At 34.1% G+C, this 27,678-nt stretch overlaps 1 protein-coding gene and 1 non-coding gene across 2 annotated transcripts; one reads left to right on the top strand and one right to left on the bottom strand.

Annotated features, from left to right (window-relative positions):
• Nucleotides 1-849: 849 nt before the first annotated feature.
• On the bottom strand, nt 850-21,162 carry LOC132749203 (uncharacterized). Its single transcript, XM_060738923.1, has 11 exons — nt 20,883-21,162; nt 18,312-18,417; nt 13,483-13,653; nt 10,648-10,733; nt 9,949-10,110; nt 9,123-9,334; nt 7,928-8,048; nt 5,447-5,545; nt 4,811-4,993; nt 2,841-2,969; nt 850-1,995 (listed from the first exon to the last, which is right to left on the bottom strand). Exons 1-11 carry the CDS (start codon nt 20,957-20,959, stop codon nt 1,821-1,823), a joined length of 1,521 nt encoding a protein of 506 aa, XP_060594906.1. The 5' UTR covers nt 20,960-21,162; the 3' UTR covers nt 850-1,820.
• Trnar-ucu (transfer RNA arginine (anticodon UCU)) lies at nt 21,055-21,127 on the top strand. Its single transcript has one exon. It is a non-coding gene; the product is annotated as a tRNA-Arg (tRNA).
• Nucleotides 21,163-27,678: the final 6,516 nt, after the last annotated feature.

Here is a 27,678-nt window from a genome sequence, read left to right as displayed (position 1 = left end):
ATACTGTAACTAGGTCATAGGTTATAAGAAGTTTTCTCAGCTTGTCTTGAAGTATTAACCAATCAAAAACCAGCACAGAATATAAATTGACCAATGACAGTCCTGAGATTTGAGACTGAGCTCAGAGAAAAGTTTTATAACCTCAAGGCCTGGTTTACATAATATTGTGAGTCATAAAAGGAGGTAATAAAAAGAAAAGAATGATACTGCAAAGTATGTTGACTAAAATTCAACTTTAAAATTATATTTAAACATACTATAAATGGATAGAATCAATTATAAGCAATAAATCCTGTACATTGTACTACATGTATATATAATTACATATGACAAGAAAACTAAGAAAACACATTTTCTGCAATGATACAGAAAAAAGAAACCTTGTGGCATCCAAAAGTTTATTTCATTTTGTCAGATCTGATATCCTTTTAAAAAATATTAGAGGGATTCCATTGAGGTTTCCTGAGCTTTCCTCACATAAAAGGATTGGAAAAATATATCTATATATATTTGAGACTTGTATAAGATTTGATTGAGGTCTAGATAAATAAGTTGTATGTAAAATTTCAGGTCATTCCTTCACTCTGTTTTCCTAGAAGAATTATTTTCATTGTACAAATGACCAAAATGGTAAAGTGATGCCATGCTTTTTACAGAAACCAAGATAATTCATGCAAAAATTTTCAATTTAACTCGAGAGTATTTTTTTTATTATCCTAAACAGATTTTTCCTTCTTTTTTTTCATCACTTGATCTTTGCAAAAATTTCAATTTTTATGTTTTATGGCTTTTTGACCTCAGTGGAGTTCCTTTAAGATCATTAGGCTGTTATACAGCATTATTTGGTAGGGGAAGTCCCCATGTGCTCCTCTGTGCCGAACCTAGAGGTCTAGAAGCATTACCTACCACCCAGAACCTTTGTTTATGTCATAATGTGACTTTCTAGATTTCCTGATGGAGAAAGACTTTAAATGCCCTTGTATACAAAATTTCTGACACAAGCAGATACATTTAACGTTGCTTACGGGATTGAACATACTGTTATCATTACCTCTTGATCACGGATGCCACTTGTTAAATCATGAAACATTCACAAAAATGTTCTATTGCACAACATAAAATTATACGACAATACTAAAATACATTATTTTCAAGTTTATAAAACAATTTTTTTATAAATAATTTAAAAAAAGAATTTATAAAATACAGTCATACAATGAACAATACTTATACTACTCTAAAATCAAATTTTCACAAGGGATGAAATTTCACGAACTGAATATTGGTAAAAATAAATGTTTGTGAAGTATCACAAATAAAAACAGAACTGATTGTGGAAAAAAAAAGAATATTTAACCACATAATTAGTCTGAAATGTTGACTTTAAGAATATAAGGCCTGATGAAAATATCTTATTTTACACTTTGCAAATAAAAAATTGCTGTCTCATCACTACGACTGAGAAAAATCACTATTTAACTTTCCATATTTTATAGATAACGCAGGCCATAATGCTCTTCCATAGATTAAGTGCTATAATCATAATTACAAATCTTGTTTGAAATATAGTAAATAAATGAATATCCTATTTGTACTAAATGAATGAAAGTCATCTTTTTGAGGTTGTTTTTACCCAACTGTTAAAAATATACATTTAGATTTTTTTCTTAATCAAGCACTTTGCAAATTAGCAAAATTAATTTTTTAAGCTAAGTCATAGTGTTCAATTCTTCAAAGCTTGGGAGAACAACACTAAGATTAACAAAAAATTTTTATGTACTCCTTATAATCCGAAACGAAGGCAGAAAGTACGAGTCTAACTAAATAGCTGTAATCAGGAGATTCTCTGTGCTTGGGCCACTTCTCAGGTCCAGTTGGGGTCCACAGTGCAGGGATCTGTCTGGTCCCATTGCCCCCTGCGACCCTTGAACTCGGCTGGAATCAGGTCCCTGTCTGAGTTCCGGATTTGGTCCTTTAGCAGACGTGTATTCAGATCTGGAGGAAAAAAAACAACAGGATTTGTATCCTCTGATTATTGGTTTTAACCCTTAACCTACTAAATTCATGAAATGGTATTGTCCAACTTTGGATTCGGGCCAGTCCATTTAGCATTTTATGGTAATTCAGTATCAAAATACAAAAATTCAGCTACCAACAGTGTAAAGCACAGTCAAACTCCACAGATGTGCCAGACCTTATACTGAAGGTAAAGTCTAACCTGTCTCAGTCCCTGCAGATTAAGAATAAAACAACACAACAACTGACTTTGTTCTATACCTGACGGGCAAAGGTTATTAATTTCGGTTCCGGCAGGTATAGGGTGCCGCTACATTTCATTATTCTTGGTAAAACCTGATTGAACTACTGGTATTAATCTTAAATTAGCTATAGAGAAACAAAATTCATTTAACGTCGGTGACAAACTTCTTAGCCACAAGCCCCTGCAAACAGCCTTTCTGGTAACTAATCGCATGGTTGGTTAGAAAGTGATTTATTTAAAGTTCAAGCATTCTGACAGATGTGCCATTTACAATTTTAATATTTACAATACCTTACTGCGGGGTCTTTACTCTCAGTGTCTGAAAGTGACCCTCATTAAGCCTAGAATACACAAACACATTCCTGCACCAAGGGGACACGGCCAAAAGGTTGACTCTTCAGACTAGTATTCTTAGGATCGCTAGCCGTTCAAACCCCATCAGATGTTTCGTTTAGTAAGAAACTTTAAACACCGTGCTAAGTACTGGCTGGTTCAAGGAAAAGATTCGAGAGTGTGTCTATAAGCTAATAGCTTCCAAAACAGTGGAACTAAAATAAATTCTGTTTAAACAAATACTTACAGCAGTAAACCTTTGTTAGGGCCAACACGAAGAGACGAGTCTGGACCTTTAGCCTCTGTTCTGTACTGGGACACATATCCTTGTCCAGCTTGAGGTTGACTTGCTACTACAGAATGACCATGACTTTGGCTATAAATAGAATATATATAGCTATAAATAGAATATACAACTACAAATAAAATGAATAGAATACTGCTACTGCATACATTTATAATAAGTAACAGTTTAGCTACGAGTAAAATGTATAGCTATAAAAGACTTACTCCAGAATAAAAATATTTTGGTTTTTCCCAACTGAACCGGGGTTACAAGTAAGTGCTGCATTTGACTGTACTTTCACAAAAATTAACAACAAATCGGTTGCATATTTTTGAGTTTAATTCAGTAAGATGTCAGGGCTTCCTTTAATGGGAAGTTTGGGAGTCATTTACTCCTTGATTTTGGCTTCTCAAAAAATATAATGCTTTTCCTTCTTTTCCTATATAATGTGACTTCCAATGTCAAGGATTCTGAAACTTAAGGAAGCCCTGAAGATGTGAAACAATTTTAGGCTGGAAACCAAATAAGAAATTAGCATTTGGCACCAATATAAAGCCAGGCCAGCCTGCACATCCATGCAGTCAGTTTTTGTTTTTTGATATCAAATTTTTTTAATCTGAAAAATTAATGGACTATTCTTGTTTCACGGCAGGGCCAATCCATTACATATATTCAATAGATTAAAGGCAAATTATGCCCCAGAAATGTATATGACTCCGATATATGGCCAATCACAATGTAGTATCATTTTTGCAAAATGTGAGAAAGCAACAAAATAAAAAGGTTTTAATAATAAAATGATAGCATTTTTTAGGCTTAATGGGCCTTTAAGGTTAGTAAGACGATTTAATATAGTTGGCTGTAGTGTCAGATATATGTAACAAAATATGAAACATTCACAATTACTGTTACAACAATTTTCTGGATGTGCAGGCTGGCTCCTTACATATGGCATAAGCTGATAACTTTTAGTGGCCAGTAGGGTAAGAGCTAAGAAACATATAAATTTACATTCTTACTGTTGTAACAGAATGATAAAGCACAGGGTGGACTAAACTAACATATTAAATTATGTAAATTGCAACCTGTGCTGCGAACTAGTTTAGCCACACCAGTCTGAATATTCAATTTATTGTAACACACTACAAATGTATACCGTTTCCAACTCATTTCTATCACAAATTAATACGCTGAAATTCGTCAACATAAAAATACACAATGTTCCAAATTCAAAGAAAGTAAAAGTTTGCATAGATGTATAAGTTTACCAATGTAATGTTAAAGAAGGCTGAATATGCCTCAAGTTGACACAAACACTGTGAAGTAATTAAGAATTTCATTTTTTTACTGATAGAGGAAGATCTGAGATTACAGTGTATTTTTCACACATGTCATAACTTTTAGACAACTTTCCGCTACACTTTTCATGGAGACCATCTCCCCATATCTTGCTTAAATTTACATAATGGCATGTGACCTAGTTTAGATCAGGTACTAGTAAGTTTAGTTTAAACAATATTTCATTTATAGCCTTTTCTTTCAATAATTAATTAAATAAAAAAAATAAAGTTTACATTTTATTGAAAAACTTAACAGCACAGAAAGTTTTTATAAAAACTCTCTCGGTTAAACCAGCTCAGTTTGCTTGGCTATACAGACTGGCTTTCCTCTGTATATGTGGAAAATGTGTTTTACAATGGTACATGAAGGGTTAAAAGCGTTCTAAAATAAGCATCAACCTTCAAAGCCAATCTTCTATAATACTAAGCAAAGAATGTGAATAAAAAGCTAGAACATCCATCTGTGGCAGCAACTAAAGAGAAAAAAATTCTGCAGGGGGGAAAAAAAAGAAAGAAAAACACAGCAACAAAAATTCAACCCCACAACATTTAATTATGTATTTCCACAAGAACATATCCATGCAGAAAGACCTGTTCTCATTGGCTGTTCCTTCTGCATGTGATTGTAACTCATCTGTTGATTGGCTATTGTTAGCTGTCTCCTGATTGGCTGATTCACCTTCCTGTGGTAATTCAGGCTGTTTACAGCAGTTCACATTATTAGTGATACGATTCAGAGTGGCTATAGTCGAGCTTAACACATCCTTACTCATTCTATATAAAAACATTTAATGAGTTAAATAAAAAACAGCGTGGGTATGCAGCTGCTTGACTTTTCCCCATGCTGGATTTTTAAAACCCAAAAGCCGGGATAAGGGAAGAATTTTTTCTAAAAAAAAAAAATTTTAAAAAATTGGGCGGGAGTCGACACAAAGGGTAGCAATAAAAAATCTTTTTGCCATCAAGGTCTACCTTAAAATCCCGGGGGGTGAATTTAGCTAATAAAAATGTTTTTAATTTGATTAAAATTTAGCTTATCCCTTTACGGGGGAAAAAATTGGTTTAATTTTACAAAGTAAATTACCCTAAATTTTAAACGGGGGTGACTTGTTTACTCAAATGTTTTTTGACTATGGGGCCGGGGGTGAGGTTTTTTTTTGGTGACGGAGTCCTCGAAGAGGTCTTTCCAGTAGATGGCCTTGAAGCGGAGTCGGAGCTTTTCTTTACAGCCGGGGTGGAGCCTCTTGATGGGCTGCTCCTCGAGTTTGTACTGCTGCTCCTGTAAATAACACTTTGTTCATGTTTATACAGTAAATTATATCACACCTAACATAGAATATAAGCGATAAACTTTCATTTTTTTTCATCATGTGATCTCCTCAGATATAAATCATTATAAGGCACAATCTTATCAATTTAGCCTTGTTTTCATTTTCAGAGTCCAAAAAAAAAAAAAAATACATATCAAATCACTATTATACTCCATTTTACCTCACTTTCATTTTTGTGACCCCCCCCCCCCCCCCCCTCCCCCCCCCCAAAAAAAAAAAAAATAAAAAATCTATATCAAAACCATAATTCAATTCGGGCAAAGTGTCAAAAAAAATTGTGGTGTCAAATAAAGAAGTTATTATACATTGTTGAGCACAATACTGATGCATCTATATTGGACACAGTAAGTGCCTTGTCAATTAACAACAACTCGGCCCAATGAATTCAGTTTTGCACTTCACAATATATAATAACCTCGTACTATAACATATGTATGAAGCATGTCAAATACATCGGATAAATCATATTTTGATCTTAAATTGTAAATAAAGTAAACATACAAATATATTATGTTACAGTATAGAACTGTTTATTTTTTAGGGGAAAAAAATTATTAACCCAAAAAGGGTTAATCTTTAGAATGTATTCCAAAGATTTTCTAGTTCAAAGCCCCCAATCAAGCTTAAATTTTTCAAACACTAGAGTCTGGCCCCCCCTAAAGAGTTCCGGTGGATGCAGTCTCCAGGGGCCCAATTCACACTTTTCTTGAAACCCTTTTATTTTGGGGTTTGCCCTTCCAAAAATTTGGGGAAAAGTTTTTTAAACAGTTAAAACTGTTTACTTTACTAGGAATCTAGAAAATGTGTTCACTGTGGCCCCAGTTAGTTTAGTTAGGGTAAAGGGGCCGCATTCATGGTATACTGAGGGTCAAAGGGTTTCGAGTCGGGTCAGGCGGCCATTTTCTCACCCTGGACATAAACATAATATACACTGGCTTTTCAATTTAACATTGTAACACTGCATTCCTCACTTTCTACAACATAACTATCCCACAGGTAAATTTTTTCGTCTAAGTGTTACATTTTACTGGAAGTACCAAACAATCAAACAAAAATACAAACAAAAAAGAATAACACCCTGGGCCGATCATAAACCCAAAAATAACTGGTTCCCAGGCCCTTGCCAAGGGGGCCTCTACAATTACGGGTGTTGATTTATGCTGCCAGTGCTGGTACTCGGTTCTACTTGGGTTTATGGTGGGGATGCTTATCACCTCTATAATGTAGAACAGAATAGGATAGAATAAATTTTATTTCCAATTATAGGCCTTTACAGGCCTATAATCACATAATAATGATATTATGCAAATATCTTGTCATAAAATTAACATTAAATCATGCTTCAGAAACATGTTAACATTAAAATTTCACTTTTCTCAAAATAACCATCATGATATTCATCTAAAACCAGTTTCTTAAGTTTTCTTACAAGAACTTAACAGTTAACATAAGGTGACATTACGTAACTGCCAACGATTCCATTTAAATTGTTTTATTCTGAAGAACACTGTATTTTCATTACAAAATTTACAGATTGTAGCCACACTGAAAGAATTATCCGAGTTTGATAATTACTACATGTATATATTTATCATCAAACTTGTTAACTTTATCAGATGGTACTGTACAACATGCCTCCAACTGGGAAATTTTTTTGGACATTGCTTTGAATTTGGAACTGTTTTTTATTAAGTTTTTTTTGGGTATCTTAGGAATAACAGAACTATAACAAAGCATAAAGCAATAATATTTTGTAAGTCAGTCTGTAGGAATATGGAGACTGGACTGGTTCTATATATAGACACATTTGATAAAATGGTAATATAACAATAGTATTTAAAGGGTTTTTAACCTTTTATAATCTGTTTGAAATGAAAATAAACAATAACTTATTGCCGGCAGTATTGAGTTAGGTCAGACAGTATATCAGTACAGTTTAACCGGGCTCTATACTGTTGGTAGCTAGTATTTAACATTAAATAAGACTATTCCAAATTTAAAGCAGGACATAATACTTTACACAAATACATTACACAAATATGTTACAACAAATATGTTACAAAAATTTGTTACAAAAAACTCGTTACATATATATGTTACATAAATATGTTACACAAATATGTTATATAAATGGGTTACACATATATACATTACATAAATATGTTACACAAGTATGTTATATAAATGCATTACACATATATACGTAACATAAATACGTTACACAAATATGTTATATAAATGCATTACACATATATACGTTACATAAATATGTTACATGAATACGTCACATACATATGTTATATAAATTGAGTAGGATCAAGTATGCACTAGTGAGGACCAGGAACAAATATTACTGCAAACCAAACTTCTGTATTACCCTGATTCCATTCTTCCAAGCACGTTCTTTGCTCTTTCCTCGTCATAGTCACACACCTGTAACGCCATTTCCAGCACGGACTTCTCCATATCCTTAAACTGGTTCTGCATCTTACGAATTACTGAAATATACGTCATACAATATTAATAATTAATATAGTAAATCTATAATGGTATAATAAACCTACATAGATGTTCAAGTTCTTTGGATACTTTGACACACGGATACAATCAGATAGATTAATCAGAGCAGTTTATGCAGTCCACTAACACGAAACCAGGTTAAAACTAAAAGGAATACTATGTCCCATCTTCACCAGAGTCAAACACCACATATTTTGGGTTAGGAATGACCACTACAAAAAAATTTAATCTATTTACAATCCTGAAATACGCATATTGTTATCAAATTGAAAAAACATAAAAGATCCACAGATCAAAAAAAAATTTTAAAAATCTTTTTTTATTAGGATGCTGAAAATATTAGATCTTGATTTCCTTTTAGTTTTTATTCAACCCTTAAAGATTCCTTCAAAGCTTGTATAAGTGGTTTAAGTTAGCAAAACACTGAAATATTGGGTGAATTTTTGCAAACTACCAGAAAATCGCCAAAAAATTATTCTCTATATTTTAAGTCAACCAACCCTGTCCTTCAAACTTCTCTTATATTTCATAACCGTTAATATCTGGAATTCTAAATTTGCTAACTTTTTGACAAGTGAAAATATCAACTTATACAGTAATATTTAAACAGCATGCCTCAAAATAAGTAGCAATTACAGGTTGTTTTTTTTTACTTTTTTTCAGTGTATGTTGCAATGTTACGCCTTTGCAATATGCTTAAAAACTTAATAAATAATAACTGTAGTTTATTGACATGACAAGATCCGAAGTAAATTTTCAAAACTTATGTACTATTTGATGTACGTCTGGATAATATCTTAGCATAATATCTTTATTTGTGAAATATCACACACAATGAAAAGTGTTTCAATGCTTTTTTATTAAAATTTAATGCTTTTTATTTCAATCAGTTTAAGAATCCGCAAAAAAAACCAACATTTTTAGCTAAATTCTGTGTATATATACTTTGCAAATCTTTCCGTTTAAGTGCTTCAGGGGATCTTTGTAAGAAATTTTGGGTTTTGAACCTGAGTTGAGTTCCTTTAAAACTATGTTTCTCAGAGATGACTTACAACTTTGTTTCTCTGACTCTGACAGTTTAGGTTTAGCTGGTGAAGGTGACCGGTTCCTAGCAGGGCTCGGTGCCCTAGCAGGGCTCGGTGCCTTAGCTGGGCTTGTCCGGCTACCAGCTCGGGCTGACGGGTTCCTATGTGTGGCTGGAAACTTTGCTGTATAACCCATTGATTCTAGCTGCTCTCGTGTCCTTTTCTCATCATTGTCACAGCTGGAATAAAACAATAAATCTGTTATAAGTTACGGAGAATTTTGTTTATTTAACCCCTGAAATAACACAAGTGTATATGCACCAACACAGGTCATATGGTGCCAAAACAGGCTTAGTTTGGGTGGTACAAACTCAAAGCAACACCACTTGTCAAAACCACTTCACTTGCTGGAGCTATGAAATTCATAGACTCCAATCAATTAAACCCATTTAGTTGCAGAAATACTGATGCCTCAACCGTTAAAGCAACCTCTCAGCCACAAGGGCAAAATGAATCACAATGAGAGACAACTGACCTTCAGACTCAATGTCAAAGGTCAACTACCACTAAAAAAAAAAAAGTTTCACCTTGTCAAAAGATCAAACCAGCAAACCTCTGATGCTCTCCCTATTTTAGTCATCATATTTAGCATTGGCCCGGTGGCCCATGGCCAGTGAAAATTGGTTTGGGCCAGTGAAAATTTAGTTAAATATATAGTAGAATCAATTCAAAACCGGAATTCGGGGCTAGTAAATTCATTGACTGCTATTTAACTAAGGCAGGGTCACAAATGTATACTTAACCATATAACACATCCAAATTTTTGTTAAAAACTTATATCATAATAACTTACGTAGACAGCATATCTTCGACAAGTTCAGAGTCTACTGTAGGAAACATCGCCTTCAATCTTTCCAACATGTCCACCTTCCTAGGTGGTGGGTGGGACACTGCCTCCCTCTTATACCCTTTGTTAAACAGCTCATTTGTTGTCTTCACAGTATTGTTTCCATGTCTACAGAGAACAAAAACATCCATTTTAACCCTTAGCTATCTGAATTTTATTAATTGACTTGCTGAGCTTTAACCGTCACTCCATTACGTTCCTTTGGAAATGAAGAAGAAAATTTAAAGTGACATCATGTCCATTCAAGTGTAAATTGTCAGTTAACAGATCAAAATCAAAATTACTTAACATTGTGCCATAACTCTGCTCAATTTTATACTTTACTATGAAAAAAAAATCATTATTGCATATGACCAATAAAATTTTCTATAAATATTGTTCAAAATGTATCAGTAAACATTCAAATCTTAAAAAGACCAGGATTGTCTATTTTATAATTGAGGCTCTTTATGGGTGGCAAAGGCTAATAACTGCTGATTACAGCAGTATAGCAGTTATTTTGTTGAGCTAAGAAACATATAATCCTTTTTACTGTTCTAACTGACAAATTGCCGAAAGGCCCCTGCACAATGCCTACGAGAGTATACAATAATATATCATTCCAATCTTTGTAAATTTTATGGGTGTGTACAAGAAACAACTTACTTCTCTAGCAAAGATTTGATTAAGTCCTCCGGAGCATTAGGGAATGATTGCTTAATCTCATGTAGCTTCATCAAGTCAACTTTCTTCTGAAATTTGAAAAAAAAAATAGAAACCAACTTAATATATTCTTTGTCGAATTCTTTGTCGATTTCAGAAACATTAATTTCCCTATCGCCAATATATATCATAAATGTACCAATCACTGATCAAACATTGGCCTTTCTCAGAAACTTTATGGCCTATAGTTAGATCAGAGACTTTTATAACAGAGGGTTAAGCAGCTCTGGAAATAGAATCTTTACCCGTACAGACCCACAATCCCTTGTACAAGATTCATTGGCCCTAGGAGTTGATCAATTTCAGCCATCTATTTTTTTACGTTACCAAATGTGTTTTACATTTTCATCCATGACTGAGACTGAGAATAATTTACATCTACTTAGTCTTCATTGCTTTGTACATTTTTGCAACTAATGTTTTATTGCTTCTTTTGATTACCATGTTTAGTTAAAATGGTGGAATAAATATTTGTAAATTTCTTAGGTTAAACATTATAAGTCTCAGTAAAATCTCACAAAAAATGTGAACTTGTGGGATAATAAACCAGATGTATGAGGTCATAGGTTCCTCTCCATTTAAATATAGCTCTGTAATATGATTTTTGCAGCGGGTTAAATATAACATAATTATATTAGCCCTATTTACCTCATATTTTAATTTGACATTAACTGAACATAATCTCTCTTTTGTTTATACAATGATGTGTATAAAATGTTTATAAAATTGCAACAATATGAAACCCTTGCACAATAAAAATGACAGTGGCATCATGGCCAAGAGGTAAACGTGTACAACTAGTAATCTAATGAACTCTAGTTGTGTGTGTGTTCAAACCCCTGCAGCCTTTGACTCCTTAAGCAAGAAATTTTACACTCATTGCTCAGTACTGCTCAGTATGGTTGGTTCCAGGAACAGCTTTGAGAGTGTGTCTATAAGCTTATAGCTTTCTTCATAACTGAACAAAAATAAATTCTGTATAAACTAATAAAAATGGGTCAAAGACAGAAAAGGCCGGGTTGCTTTTGTACACCAAATATCATGAGGCTGTGATGTTACGAAAAGAATTTACCATTGACCCATTAATGTCGAAAATTTAATTCAGTGGGTAAATAGGAAGTGGATTAGCTACAAACCTTAAATCAAATCCCACTGTATGGGACCATGTGTCAATGCTTTATGCAAAATATTAAAAGGCTGTGATTAGTAGTTGCTGAGAAAACTGTTACGAAAATTTCCTACCATTGACCATTAATGTTGAAAAATTTAACTAATTTAACTAAGTGGATAAACAGGAAGTGGATGAGCGACAGACCTGAAATCAAATCCCACGGTATGGGACCATGTGTCAATGCTGTATGCCAAATATCAAGAGGCTGTGATAAGTAGTTGCTGAGAAAACTGTTACGAAAATTTCCTACCATTGACCATTAATGTCGAAAAATTTAACTAAGTCAATAAACAGGAAGTGGATGAGCGACAGACCTGAAATCGAATCCCATGGTATGGGACCATGTGTCAATGCTGTTTGCCAAATATCAAGAGGCTGTGATTTGCAGTTGCTGAGAAAACTGTTACAAAAATTTCCTACCATTGACCATTAATGTCGAAAATTTAACTAAGTCAGTAAACAGGAAGTGGATGAGCGACAGACCTGAAATCAAATCCCACGGTATGGGGACATGTGTCAATGCTGTATGCCAAATATCAAGAGGCTGTGATAAGTAGTTGCTGAGAAAACTGTTACGAAAATTTCCTAACATTGACCATTAATGTCGAAAAATCTAACTAATTTAACTAAGTGGATAAACAGGAAGTGGATCAGCGACAGACCTGAAATTAAATCCCACGGTATGAGACCATGTGTCAATGCTGTATGCCAAATATCAAGAGGTTGTGATAAGTAGTTGCTGAGAAAACTGTTACGAAAATTTCCTACCATTGATCATTAATTTCGAAAAATCTAACTAATTTAACTAAGTGGATAAACAGGCAGTGGATGAGCGACAGACCTGAAATCAAATCCCACGGTATGAGACCATGTGTCAATGCTGCATGCCAAATATCAAGAGGCTGTGATAAGTAGTTGCTGAGAAAACTGTTACGAAAATTTCCTACCATTGACCATTAATGTCGAAAAATCTAACTAATTTAACTAAGTGGATAAACAGGAAGTGGATGAGCGACAGACCTGAAATTAAATCCCACGGTATGGGACCATGTGTCTATGCTGTATGCCAAATATCAAGAGGCTGTGATAAGTAGTTGCTGAGAAAACTGTTACGAAAATATTTTCCCCGCCCGCCCGCCGCCCGACATTCACCATACTATAACCCGGATTTGCACCCGTGCAACCCGGCCAAAAATGAGATCTATCAAAATTTACACACATTCACATTTCGATAAACTAAAACAAAGCAGTAACACCTAGCATTTAATCATGCAAAAGAGACAAGTAAAAGCAAGCAAATATGAACATGTGAAAGTCCTTTCATTGCAGACAAGAAGTCAAAGACCACAATATATAAAAAGGCTTTTTTTTTTTCCATAAGAATCCTATATTAGATGAAAGGTGTTAAAAAAGAACTTCTTTACTATTCACCTGCTTAATTTAAATGACAAGTTTGTCGTACTTTGAATTTCAAACCAACGACACCTGGATTACTTATCCAATGCTCTTCCATATTTGGCTAACTGTTGATAATGACAGACATATCACCTTAATGAAGTGACAGGGGGAATTTAGGGATAAGAGTGCAAAGGTTGTGTGATACGTACATCAGTAGAGGAGGAGAACAGTGTATCGAAATCTTCGGGATTTTCCCACTCATCATCATCGCTGCTTCCGCTATCACGCGAAGTCGTTGACCCAAATTGCTTCATCATGGTGGACATTTTAACATTTTGATCTTGACCTCCATGACCTCCACCAGTTTGAGGATTGAGAAACTAAGAAGTGGAAATGAATTCTATGAAATCAATTTTCGGATCTTTCATCACTTTAAGCATTTATCCATACCCTGCTTGAACCAAAAGTAATTAGCCTTTGCCACAAGTGGCCAGCCTGTACAACCAGACTACACTGTTGGCATATTAATATTTTTTTTAATTTTCATACTGATATATCCCTTAAATTGATAATGAACAGTTCCAAAATGGAAGCTGGACCAGTCCATTTAAGAAATTCAGCAGGTTTAGGGCTATGCCAGTTATAGTGATTTTCCAGATGTTATATAAAGTATTAAATCACACTTACATATAAAAACTAAACAATTATCCACTTTCAAAGTTTCTCTATATAACAATAAACTATATTTGTTTTCACTATGACTATTGACATACATTGTATGTAAAAATACAAGCTGCTATGCATTTTTACATTTTTAACACTTTCCCTGTTGAATTTGTGAATAACAGAAATTCCTAGCCTTGAAATTTTTAAGAACTGTTCAATGATATTCTAATTTTTAGTCTGCTGGCGGCAAATATATCTACCCATGTGACCAGTGCAGAACAAGATCAGCTGGCATATTCATGCTGTCTGTAAATGGTCTATATTGTTCACTATTTGATCAGAAAATTCTTATTTTAAATTTTCCCTATAAATGATAAATGGTTTTGTCCGGAATGAAAGATGGACAAGTCCATTTCAGACATTTTGCATGTTTAAAGCCTTCAGATACTTATAACATGGCTAGAATCAGTTATGCAGAAACATGACCTGGCTCTGAATTTCTAACCTGCTTCATTTGCAAACAAACTTTAACCTTTAACTTGCTTCATATGTGTAATGGATTTGCCCTGCTTTTACTATTGAAAGATTAATTAAGGGATATCAGTATCAAAATATGAAAAATTTTGCTACCAACAATTAGCACAGATGTGACAGCTGGCCAGGCTCTATACTGGTGGAGTGACAAAGGCTAAATCACTTTCAATTCTTACTTCACAGAGTAAATGGATGAAAATTGAATTCAGAGTATCCTGATTTAGATTATAATGGATAGACTAAATGACTGTGAATGATCAATGCTTTGGAAAATTATAATGGAAAGATAATATTAATTAAAAGGAGTTTAAATTTACTAGTAGATGTGAGTGTTCAATTCTTCATTGAAAATAACAGTTACTGCTACCAAAGTGGGTTACGTCACAGTGTTTTGATAGTGTTTTAGGGTCAAAGTGTGGGTTAAAGACCCCATTCCTGTGACCAAGATATGCTTATATATCTTTATATAATTTTATAAGGGTGTCTGTGAGATTTTGATGTTTCTTTTATATTTTAAAATTTACCCAAATACACTATCCAAACACTGTGTGAAACCTTTTTGGCTGCCATAGTGCAAAGCAAAAATTATTGAATATAAAGTAAAGTCTCAAGCATGTATATATAAGGAAAATATAAAGATAATACAAATACATTTAGATTTTTCTCAAGTTTGTGCAATATCGGTTTTCATAAAGATTTTTGACACTTGACAGGTAACATAACCCCAATCCCGCCTCATGATACCTGAGTAGCTAACAGCTTAACAGTAAACCCCAACCACCCCCCCCCCTCATGATACCCGAGTAGCTAACAGCTTAACAGTAAACCCCAACCCCCCCTCATGATACCTGAGTAGCTAACAGCTTAACAGTAAACCCCAACCCCCCCCCCTCATGATACGCTAGTCACTAACAGTAAACCCCACCCCAACTCATGATACCCTAGTCACTAAACAGTGAAACCCAACCAACCTCATGAGTTCTAAGTGTGGTAACACCTCCGTATAACCTATCATGGACATTATAATAAATAACTGTATATTACTTTCTTGCCTTTGATCAAGACTGATAAATTAATGTTATAAATAAATTTGTAATTAAAAAGCTATTACATTGAAGACATACCCAGCAAACATTATTGTAATCACAATCAACAACAGACATAAATGAATAATAAAACACAAAATTCACAAAAGAAAAAAGTAAATTAACAGTTAACTACAGATTCGAAAATGCAATCAACTGCATTGGTCTAAGTGAGCATTTGAACAACTGAAAATTGCCAGAATTAACCCATAAACTGGAGGCACCGAAAGTGTTTAGCCTTTGCCAGCAGTAAATTTATGCCAGGCCAGCCTGTATACTCAGTATCCCTGCAGTCTGACCAGGCTCTACAGTCTACACAATACAATGTAGCTCAATTTTTGTATTTAGATTCATTGAAATCTTCAAAATTAAACTGATCTGACTGTTATACATTCAGAGCATGGCATTTTTAATCCAATACATAAAATAATATACAAATTCAGCATGATAAGGGTAAAGATTCTGACAACAAAAAGATGGTAAACAGCTGACGAAAAAGACAATATGACTCATGCTAGCCTGAAAATCTAAAGCTGCATGCCTCCATATCAGCCAAAATATTAAAAAAAACAAGAGGGCCATGATGGCCCTGAGGTCGCTCACCTGTATATAGCCCCCCCCCCCTCGGCCCAATTTTTACCCAAGGGCTTTTATTTGAACAGACTTGGTAGATACCCATAAGAAGATGTTTCATGCAAAACATCTAAGTTCTAGCTCATTGGGTTTTTTAAAAGAAGATTTTTAAGTTTTTACTATACACATATAGTTAAAAACAATGACACCCCTCGGGCAGGGCCAGTTTTGAGCCCTGGGCTTTTATTTGAACAAACTTTGTAGATATCTACTTAAAGATGTTTCATGCTTAATATCTAAACTCTAGTTATTTGGGTTTTTTCAAAGAAGATTTTCAAGTTTTTGCTATGTATATAAGGAAAATCAATGACCCCCGGGGCAGGGCCAGTTTTGACCCCAGGGCTTTTATTTGAACATACTTGGTAGACACCCATTAGAACATGTCTCATGCCAAATATCTAAGCTCTAGCTCTTACGGTTCTTTAAAAGAAGATTTTTTAAGTTTTTACTATATGCATATAGGGAAAATCAATGACCCCCCCCCCTGGGGCCGGGCCAATTTTGACCCCAGGGCTTTTATTTGAACAAACTTGGTAGACATTCACTAGAAGATATTTCATGCCAAATATCTTAGCTCTAGCTCTTTGGGTTCTTTAAAAGAAGATTTTTTAAGTTTTTACTATATGCATATAGGGAAAATCAATGACCCCCTGGGGCGGGGCCAATTTGGACCCCAGGGCTTTTATTTGAACAAACTTGGTAGACATTCACTAGAAGATGTTTTATGCCAAATATCTAAGCTCTAGCTCTTACGGTTCTTTAAAAGAAGATTTTTTAAGTTTTTACTATATGCATATAGGGAAAATCAATGACCCCCCAGGGCGGGGCCAATTTTGACCCCAGGGCTTTGATTTGAACAAACTTGGTAGACATTCACTAGAAGATGTTTCATGCCAAATATCTTAGCTCTAGCTCTTTGGGTTCTTTAACAGAAGATTTTTTAAGTTTTTACTATATGCACATAGGGAAAATCAATGACCCCCTGGGGCGGGGCCAATTTTGACCCCAGGGCTTTTATTTGAACAAACTTGGTAGACATTCACTAGAAGATGTTTCATGCCAAATATCTAAGCTCTAGCTCTTACAGTTCTTTAAAAGAAGATTTTTTAAGTTTTTACTATATGCATATAGGGAAAATCAATGATCCCCCGGGGCGGGGCCAATTTTGACCCCAGGGCTTTTATTTGAACAAACTTGGTAGACACTCACTAGAAGATGTTCCATGCCAAATATCTTAGCTCTAGCTCTTACAGTTTCTTTAAAAGAAGATTTTTTAAGTTTTTACTAATATGTATATAGGGAAAATCATGACCCCCCGGGGCGGGGCCAATTTTGACCAGGGCTTTTATTTGAACAAACTTGGTAGACACTCATTAGAAGATGTTTCATGCCAAATATCTAAGCTCTAGCTCTTAGGGTTGTTTAAAAGAAGATATTTAAAGATTTTTCTTTCGGTTGCCATGGCAACCAGAGTTCTGCATGGAATTAAATTCTTTGAACAATTTTTAAAGGTGACCACCAAAGGAACATTCCTGTGAAGTTTGGATGAAATTGGCTCAGTGGTTTATGAGGAGATGTCATTTAAAGCAAAAGTTTACGGACGGACGACGGACGGACGGACGGACGCCGGACGAAAAGCGATCACAAAAGCTCACCCTGTCACTTTGTGACAGGTGAGCTAAAAAATAAAGCCTGGCACCATACAATGTACCATTATCCAACTTGTTTATTGCTACAATTGCCTTTTTGAAAATAGAAGTATTTAGTATTGACTATTGTACAGTATTGCTGATAGACAATGTTCCCTTTTTTTCAAAATGACGTAAATTCCCATCCCTGAGCATGCCCCCCTCCCCAACATCACCAATTCCCCTATAAGGTGATTAGATGAATAAGAAATGACGACAAAACCAAAATAATGGGTTTGCAACCAGCATGGATCCAGACAGTCTGATCAGGATCCATACTGTTCGCTTACAAACCGTATCACATGTAGAGAAACTGATAGCGAACAGCATGGATCCTGATCAGACTGCGCGGATGTGCAGGCTGGTCTTGATCCATGCTGGTCGCAAACCCATTATGTTGGTTTTGTCGTGACGCGGCTCAAATGATTATACCTGGGCAGCAGTCGCATGATGCTGCTGCTGTTGAGGCTTCTGTGCTGCAGGTCCAAATCTCGGATCTACCCAACTTGTTGATTTGTCGAAATGATTGATAAAGAAACTAGAAACAAAAAATAATGAAACATTGACAACAATTTTAAATACATTTTGTAGTGTGGTACACCAGGGTATTTTTCTCTACTATACCAGATAATCGTTTACAATTGCCTTCTGCCAAAGAAAATTCTTAAATATCATATTTAGATTGTATCCATTAAAATTCAATTTTCTGTTCTATTTTTACACCAATCAAAGAAAGGGGAAGGACCTCTTCACCTACCAATGAAGAAAAACCCTGTAGACTTAATGGATCTACTTAATATTATGTAAATTATCTTTAAACATGTACATACCGTAAAGAAAATTATAAATTTTTCTAATTCTGTTCACAAAAGAAAACAGTACATAGGAAGGAAGGAGTTTATTTTTATATATATCCTCAAGGTACTTTATACCGGGAGGTACTTTGTACCGGAAATGTCCAGATATTACAAACAAAACTTACATAAAGAATTTCTTTTGTATGCAAGTGTTTTTCACATTATTTCATACAAAATATAGCATTTTTTGAAGAAAATTCAAAGTTTTAATAACCCTATTCAGGTAAATGTGTTTTACGTATAAAAACTAGTAATATTGCTAGTAACGATTTGGACCCAATATGATATTTTGAATGTGTATGCAAATGCTTATCTAATTGTTACCCTTTTACTGTGTGATATCTGATAAATATTGAATAGAACTTTAGTATCATTAACAGTAATGGACCATTTACATATGTTTTTAACTTTTTATTGATTGCTTTAAAGTCATTCCTGGTATTAAGTACTTAAAAACAAAATGGCTGCCACTCATATGAGGTTATTAACAGAACTATCTTTTTGATGTATAGTTAAAATTTCTTTTGGATGATGATTGTTATTTTCATCAAAAAATGGTACCTTCTACAGAAAATAACTATTTTATCCTAGATTCTTTCTGTATTATATGATGGTGGGCTTAATAAGGCTTACCCGTGTACACTCCCGGTAGATAGTACAACCAGGATATATCTTCAGAAATGTTTTTGAAAAAAAAGTGAAAGGCAAATTTTATCTAAGGTCTACATTTGAGAGGAACTATAGGGATACTGAAAACAAAACCTTGTCTTTTGTATCAACCAAAGTGCAATGCCTAATGGTTTGCTTTTTAGTGTGGGGGAGAGGCTTGAATTATAATTGTCTTTTCAGGGGAAATCTGTGACCTCGGAATAGAAGCAGATCAAGTTTCAACCACAGGATTTCTTGGAGAAGCTGTTACTAGAACTTTGATGGACTGAATATTACTAGTATCACGGCCAGGCTCCTGCTTTACAACAATACGGGAACCGTACATGTATGTATTTACCATTTAAAACCCACATTTTCTGATTGACAAAGAGTGCATGGAACAGGAGCTCAGTTGGTTAGAGGACCACTGGCTGTCACTCCTGAGGTCTTGGGTTCGATCCTGGGTAAAACCCTTGGGATTTTTCAGAGACACTTTCAGTGTTGCCCACCTAACTAGAGGTATACTGGTAAGAAATCTAGGAAATCCTCGCATGTATCATTGCCATACACTGTGCATGTTAAAGACCATTTGAAGGGGTCTATTCAATAGGAGCTAGAGACTGGTTCCCAGATTCCCTTGTATCTCATGATCTCTGCCTTTTAAGTGACTAGTCTATAGTCATGTCTTCGTCCCCGTGTGGGGTTTGACATTAATGGAAGATAGATAGATAGAAAATGAACATAACAAATACTTTGACTTGTGATTTGATTGTTGGAAGTGACTAGCCGTACGGGCCCGTAAGGCTAGCCAAAAGTCCTAGCCGTACAGGAGTCATTTACAGTGAGTCCTGGCTAGTCGTATGTGACTCACGTACAGCTAGAACTTTTGGCTAGTCATACGTGACTCACGTACGGCTAATACTTTTGGCTAGCCGTACGTGCCCGTACGGCTAGCCTGTGACTTCCTTGATTGTTCCCTGAATTTTATTCCAAGTATTGTCCTCCGTCATAAAGTATATCCCAGAGGTGGGCGAACAGAGTTTAAAACTGGCTTAACGAATTTGACAAATTTTCATCTGATGATGCTTTTTAAATCATTGAAATTGAAGAACTTGTCAAATTATCACAATCTCAGCTTTTTTATTCAATTTTGTCATGATATTTCAGAATAGAGATCTACACGTTTTCTTTCTTATAAGGAAAACAAAAATGAAATATTAATTTTCCAGTTAGATCTTTCTTATGATATATAGAACCTGCCTGTAACACTCGTAAGAGGGGTTGGCAGTATCTAGAGATAGATAGATAGATAGATCTATTAAGCATAAAACAATAAAAAGATATTGCAATTTGCATGTGAATTTCGAAATATAAAATTTTGCATATTATTCTTACCCCACCCACTTTGTTTACCACTGTAAATTATACTTGATCGAATTCAATATATTACAAATAGATCAATTAATATGGAAAGAAAATCTTGTTTGAAAAGACTTACTAGGCTCGTTGATTTGGGTCCCATCTTGCCTCATAACCGGCAGGCAAAGGAGGAATCCACTGTCCTGGCGTAGCCATTTTCTGTTTACATGAGCAGCAAGGCGTAAAGGTTAAAGGGCATTATATTTTTGTTTATATTTGAATAAAATATTACGGACCACATTATGCATCGGGTCCCCGTAGCGCAGTGGATAGCGCGCTGGACTTCTAATCCAGAGGCCGCGGGTTCGAATCCCGCCGGGGATGATATTTTTTCTTTTCTTTTACTTTTTCGTACAACATTACAGTATATACTACTATACAGTACAGTACAGTCTTATTCATTGAAAAGCATAATTAATACTGAGTTATATCATAAGAAAGCCAACGAAAAGCATGAGTTTTTTTTTTATTTGCATAAAGAAATTTTTACACCACTTTTATTTTAATACTTAACACAAAATTAGTTTGTTACATACATGCAGTGAATCAGGGTTTTTGCGGGCTGCAAAATTCAAATTTCCCTGTAACTGATGAACTTACCAAACTTTGATATCATAATCTACTAACTCTTCCGCGATTGTGTACCCCAGAAAATAACTTCACAATATGTACAGTACATGTATGTAGCTTGTCTGAATGACCTTATAACAAATAAATAGATAGAGAATAATTCCAGATGTAACAACTTATCCGGTAATTAATGCTCTGAGGTCAAATTTGCATCTCTGTATAGATCTAACCTTACTTGAAATAATGGTTTAGCCGATAAAAGTGATTTTTATCCCAGTAAACTGACCTTTTGTACAACATGTAGGTTAACATGTTCGTGAAGGTTTATGCTTGGACAGAAAGTTACATTTTTAGTCCATTTCGATACACGCATTAAGATATCTACGAATTTATATTTTATATTTCACAAACACATTTTTGAAGTCCGAATCAAATTAGCGAAATTCCGAGTTTTATTAAGGAAAGAAAAATGATGCAAGAGTAATAATATGTACCTTGTCTGGAAGTTGATATGAAACTTAAATTTAAAGTATGAAGTTAATACTTTGAAAATAGAGAATAGTAACAGCAACAAAAAAAAACAAACAAACAAACAAAAACAAAACAGACAAACAAAAAAAAAAAGATTTTTTTTTGTTCAAAGGGGAAATAATTCTAGAAATAGTTATGCTAGAGTTATGAATCTTGTCAGACATGGTGAGGGTTATGATAACATAAACAAATTTTTATTAAGTTAAATTAAAAATCAATACCTTAAGAAGTTGCAATGTATTTTTGAGGAAAAAAGTTCATGGGGAGATACATGTAATTCTAGAAATATTGGTGCTAGAGTTAAAACAGTCTCAGGTATGATGTAGTTGTTTATAAGGAACATATAATAATAATGTTTAAAGTTTTATGTCAAGCCCTTAATGATAAATAAAGAAATTAGTGTAAAAAATAGCATTTTCAGGAAAATTATATGTGCAAGTGGAGATTTCTCTCAAAATATTGCTTCTAGAGTTATGAACCTTATTACATCAGATGTGGATGATGATGATAAGGAATAGATATTTGAAGTTTGAAGTTGATACTTTAAGAAATAAAGAGGATACAGATATTAAATAGTAAGCAATAAAAAAAAAACACAATAAAAAACACTTTAATCTAAAATATGGACGCGGACGGGAAGAGTGTTATGCGCTGAATTATAGTTCTACTGTAGGTGGATTGAATCACAACACAATGTTCCGTTTTATATTTTAATGTTTCTTTCTTAGTGGAATACCACAGATAATATATAACATATACACAGGTTATCCTGATGTTAACAAATTAATATTAAAACAGTAACAATTATTTCTAGTGGAAAGCCACAATACAATGTTATCACTTGGAAATCCAAAATCTAACTGTCTCTAAATTTTCTACATGTATCTTTACAATAATTCTAAAATTGATTTCGTTTTAACTGACCAATAGAATTTTAACATTTTTGTGTCTTAAATAACAAAATGACCAATCAGGTTTCAATACAAAATAATGTAACATAGCAACATAGAATTTATAACAACAATCATCACCTGGATATTTTATCAGTCAGAAGGTTTAACAACATGATAAGAACAGACAGCTTAATTGACCTTATCACCTATATATTATAAAACTTTTAGCACAGTTGATTGGACATTAAAGGAAAAGCCGCATTTTAATCTTTCAGTTAAATAATTTTTAATTTGACATCTGTTATTGAAACATATACTATTTGTAACGTATTTTTGAAATTTCACATATTTTGTTTTGAAAATATGACCTTTTAGAAAATGATTATATATATAAATATTTGTGTTTAAAAGAAAATCATCATGCATATTTATTCTTTTTCTTTTTTTAAATGAATTTTATCATTTTTCGGCTGCACAACAAGAGTACGACAGCTCTCCATATACTTTAAGTTAACATAATTTAAAAATATATCACTTACTTGGTTATTTCTTTACGAGTCTTGCTTTTTGCAGTAAAACATTACATCTGTCACTATATAGTATTTTCCACGAAATAGATCTCCATTCACAAAGCCAGAAGTGTCTTTTTTCACAAATGACTGTTATTGACAAATGATTAATGACTATTTATAAACATGAGTAACAGTAACTGAACTATTGAACTTTATTTATATCACTGACATAAAGGTATATCCCAACATATAATTCATTTAATAGCTAAAATTAATATTGTGATATAGACTATATTTACAGTTATTACACAATTCAAGTTGACCGCAGACCCATCCGCAAAAGAATGGAGAAAAAACTCTGATATAAAGGCCTCAACAAAAGTTCTACAGAAACTTGATCCTTCAACGTCAGGGCCATTAGATAAGAATATAGAGGGCCAATTAGTCGTGGCAAGACTCTCATCCCAGTGATACAGTTAATAGTGATTTACTAGCTGATAAGCCCTTACTGAAATTCACCAGGTCTCTGGGGGTAAATATATACGTATAGGACATATATAATTATGGTATTGTTTACATGAGATAAAGATTGAGTGTTACAATTCATCATGTGTCATATAAGCTCAGCCAGTACTCTTCATATTTATGTTAAATGGCTTTATATTAAATTACCGAGACCTAGCTGGTGTAGTTTAACTTTTTAAAGAAATACCACATACTGTGTGCTACGTAAACGCCTGAATAATGTTAGACGAGGCACTTGGTTTCAACATTATATATTGATGATTTGTCAATAACTACTGACAGTTAGTCTCACTTATAATATACATTTTTTCTACATACTGGGGTAGCTAGACTAACATTGAGTTTAAACCAAATGACTATTAAAGAAACAGGTGACAAAACTCAGCGGAGAACAAGGTGTAAATTGCTGAACATGCTATGAATCTTAAATATAGTCAAATGATCTCTACCTAGCTGCTTCAAAGTCAGTATATTTTATAGGGTTAACGCACGTTTTTCCGTGTTATAACGTCTGCAGAGTCCCGAGGAACGGTTGGTGCCCGAGCCCGGTAGGGCGAGGGCTCCAACAGTTCCGAGGGACTCTGCAGACTTTATAACACGAAATAAACGTGCGTTGACGCTATTATAGCATAAAATTTTTAAAACAGATTCATGATGTATATTATATACAAAACACAAACATAAAATCCTTGTGCTTGAACGGTATTTATCCAACTCTACATGTTTTACGTATGCGTTTTATTTTTTCCGGGGCCAACAACTTGAGAACCGAACGAAATTTCGAATTTTAATTGATTTAACAAAGTTTAACTTTGGGGATATATTAAGTTAAGAAAAACATAACATTACTTTCCCCAAGACAAAACAGACGCCTCAGAAATTCCTAGAATGATTACAGATTGGCGGTAGGAAAAAGATCAGTGACATCAGATTCAAAATCAGAATCGTTTTTTTTTAAGCACGCAAGTTTAAAAAAAATCAGGCATAAAACATTATTCTCTCAAAGAAACATACAGGACATTTATCAATATAAACGTCAATAAAGCAACGTTTTCTTATATTCATTTTGTGCTTTCCATTTTTGTAAGTTAATCGGGGGATTAAACTGAATGACAGATTCTATTTGTTTACATTGACAACTGTCCGTTTCTAAGAAAGGGCGACAACCAAGATAAGCGGCGATGTCTATACGCCGTATTGCCGGCATAATTACTTGAATGCTGCTCGCCGTTATGCGACTGAGGCCCTCGAATTAATAATTCCAATATAACAAGAGCGCATGACTCTGGCAAACAGGCCAAATCGTCATTTTTTGTTTGTTTACTGGGCCCTGTATGTATTGCGCATAGGTATAACAAGAGCGCGTGACTATGTTAACGCATGGTTTTGGCCCCGTTATAACATGGGCAAAATAGGGGAAAATAGCCGATTTTATGCTATAATAAGTGAAATATCACCCAAACACTGTTTTTAAAAAAATCTAGTTTAAAATTGTACACAAGAGTAAAACTAAAAGGTAAGTACATAATTCTATCTCAGAATTTCGGTATATTGTACAAGGTCATTCAAAGGTGAACATCAAACATAAAAGTAGTTTAATGATAATGTAAATGAATAAGGAAATTTACATGGAGCAACAAACTTTACACTCATTTCAAGTCCGTTCGAGAGTGTCTCAATAACCTTACAACTTCCAACACAATCAAAAAATATAAATTGTAATAAACTATCACACTTTAAAATTATACTTTAACATTTATCTCCTCTAAAACGATCACTTTGTTGTTTCGTTCTTTTGTTGAAATTTACATCCGACAAGTTAGAAGAACTCTGTCACAGTAATAAGAACTTCGAGCGACACATTTAACAGGAACACCCAACCTCGGATATTAGAAGAATACCACCTTAATCCGTGTTACACTTTCGATTTCTGCACCAGTATAGTTCTTCAAATATTTCAATTTTTACTGTAAATGTCATAGAGCGGCTAGTACTGTCTAGTTTTAATGGTGGAGGAAGGTCGATCATAATGCACATTTCTCTTTTTCAAATACAAGAACCACCAACCTTCATCATTAATAAGCTGACTGAATAAAATTCTTCCTAAATACATAAGAAATTCACAGACCCACAGATGTTACCAAGAAATTGAAATTTCAGCCGTGATTGAACTGATTTATAGGCAGTTATTGCAGGTACATGTAGTTAGTACAGTGACAGGTCTCTGTAGAATATACCAAATTCTATTTATATCCCGTAGCGCCAGAGACAAAGATAATCTATGTCTCTGGTAGCGCGTAAGGCATAAATGAGTAAACTACCAATATACATGTTCATTGTATTTACAGTTAAGGTATTAGGACCCTAATGGGCACTATAAGGAACTAAAAAATTGACATCATAGGTCAGAAGTATACCTTAAAGTACACCTGTATGCACAATTTAAACAAAGTTTACCGTACGGAAATCAAGTTATGGCCACTTTTCTTAACTCAAGCTTGGATGTTATGAGGGCCCTTTTTTAGAAATGAGGAACCTTTAAATAATCTGCAATAACTTTCTAATGAAAAATGTTTTCCCATTAATTTTTGGTAAGAAACAAATAGTACCATTCAGCTAACAATCCACATAAGCAAAATTATGGTTTCTACTTTAAATTTATGAAATCTGTACAAAAATGTTACCCTACCCCACCCATTTTTACCACGTGTCTGACCATTTTTCTACTTAGGGAGCCTAATTAAAAAAATTCTTAAAATTTACCCAAATGAGTGCCTGTTTTCAAAGTTTCCCTAAATTTTAAGAAAAGTATATTGGTTGATCTTGTGAAATATAAAATACTTTTACCGTCTAGTTTTGATTATTTTACACTTTGAAAATATCAGGTACCATATTTATTACTAGATTTAGCATAATTTAGCCAATAAATACCTATACAAATTAAAAAATCAAAATTAAACACTTCTTTCTTTCCAAATGGGACATGAGAGATACATCAATAATGTTAAAAGAAAAAAAAGAAAGAAAAAAAAAGTTGACCCTTCTGAGGATTGAACCCATGGCCAATCAAAATTATCACACAGGGCTGCTAAAAATTCAACAGTGTTTCAACCCTCATTACAATGTTATCCCGGGATCGCTGCTTTTCAAGCTTTCTGAGGATGACAATCATCTGAACTGCTTCTGATTTCCAGAAATCACCAATTAAGACTTTTTTTTACCAATTTACTATAGTGCCATATATGTTACCAAAAGGAATAGATACATTTCATCGAGGCACGTTTTTATGAGAACCCTGGAATTTTGTGTGTGAAGTACAATCGAGGTAACGTTACTTCATAACTAGAAATGTGTCCATAGGACACGAGTGCCCCCACACTCCACCGATTTGGCAATCTTGTGTCTCTAGGTAATTTTTTTTTTTGGCTACATGTGCCCAAGTTGAAAACTAAAATTCTTTTATTAAGTAAAGGGCAAATACTACAAATACTGAATAAATCCACAAGAAAACCCCAATTAAGGTGCATACCAACATTCTTGTGAACTTTCAGGCCTACAAGTCATAAACTTTTGAGTTACATGCAACACAAGTTAAATATTGTAAATTTTTACTAAGTCAAGGGCAATAACTCTAAAAATATCCACATGAAAATACCCAAGTGCACAACTACACATGCTAAGCAACATTCCTGTAAGGTTTCATGACTCTAGGTCAAATACTTTTTTAGTTACATGCGACACAAGTTGAAAATTGGAATTTTTTTACTAATTCAAGGGCAATATAACTCTAAAAATACTAAATATATCCACATGAAAATACTCAAGGTGCACAACTTCACATGTG

Source organism: Ruditapes philippinarum, unplaced genomic scaffold, assembly GCF_026571515.1.
Source record: "Ruditapes philippinarum isolate M1 unplaced genomic scaffold, ASM2657151v2 ctg4443_1_1_1_1, whole genome shotgun sequence".
NCBI lineage: Eukaryota > Metazoa > Mollusca > Bivalvia > Venerida > Veneridae > Ruditapes > Ruditapes philippinarum.
This window is presented reverse-complemented; position numbering and strand designations above follow the sequence as displayed.

Bases quoted from the DNA above. Each gene is read 5' to 3' on its own strand.
- LOC132749203 (XM_060738923.1), bottom strand. From the start codon at position 20,959: ATGGCTACGCCAGGACAGTGGATTCCTCCTTTGCCTGCCGGTTATGAG. The intron at 10,734-13,482 runs GTACGTATCACA...TTCAAATTTCAG, and splicing joins TGTTCTCCTCCTCTACTGAT to AAGAAAGTTGACTTGATGAA. The intron at 1,996-2,840 runs GTAAGTATTTGT...TTTTTCCTCCAG, and splicing joins CCTAACAAAGGTTTACTGCT to ATCTGAATACACGTCTGCTA.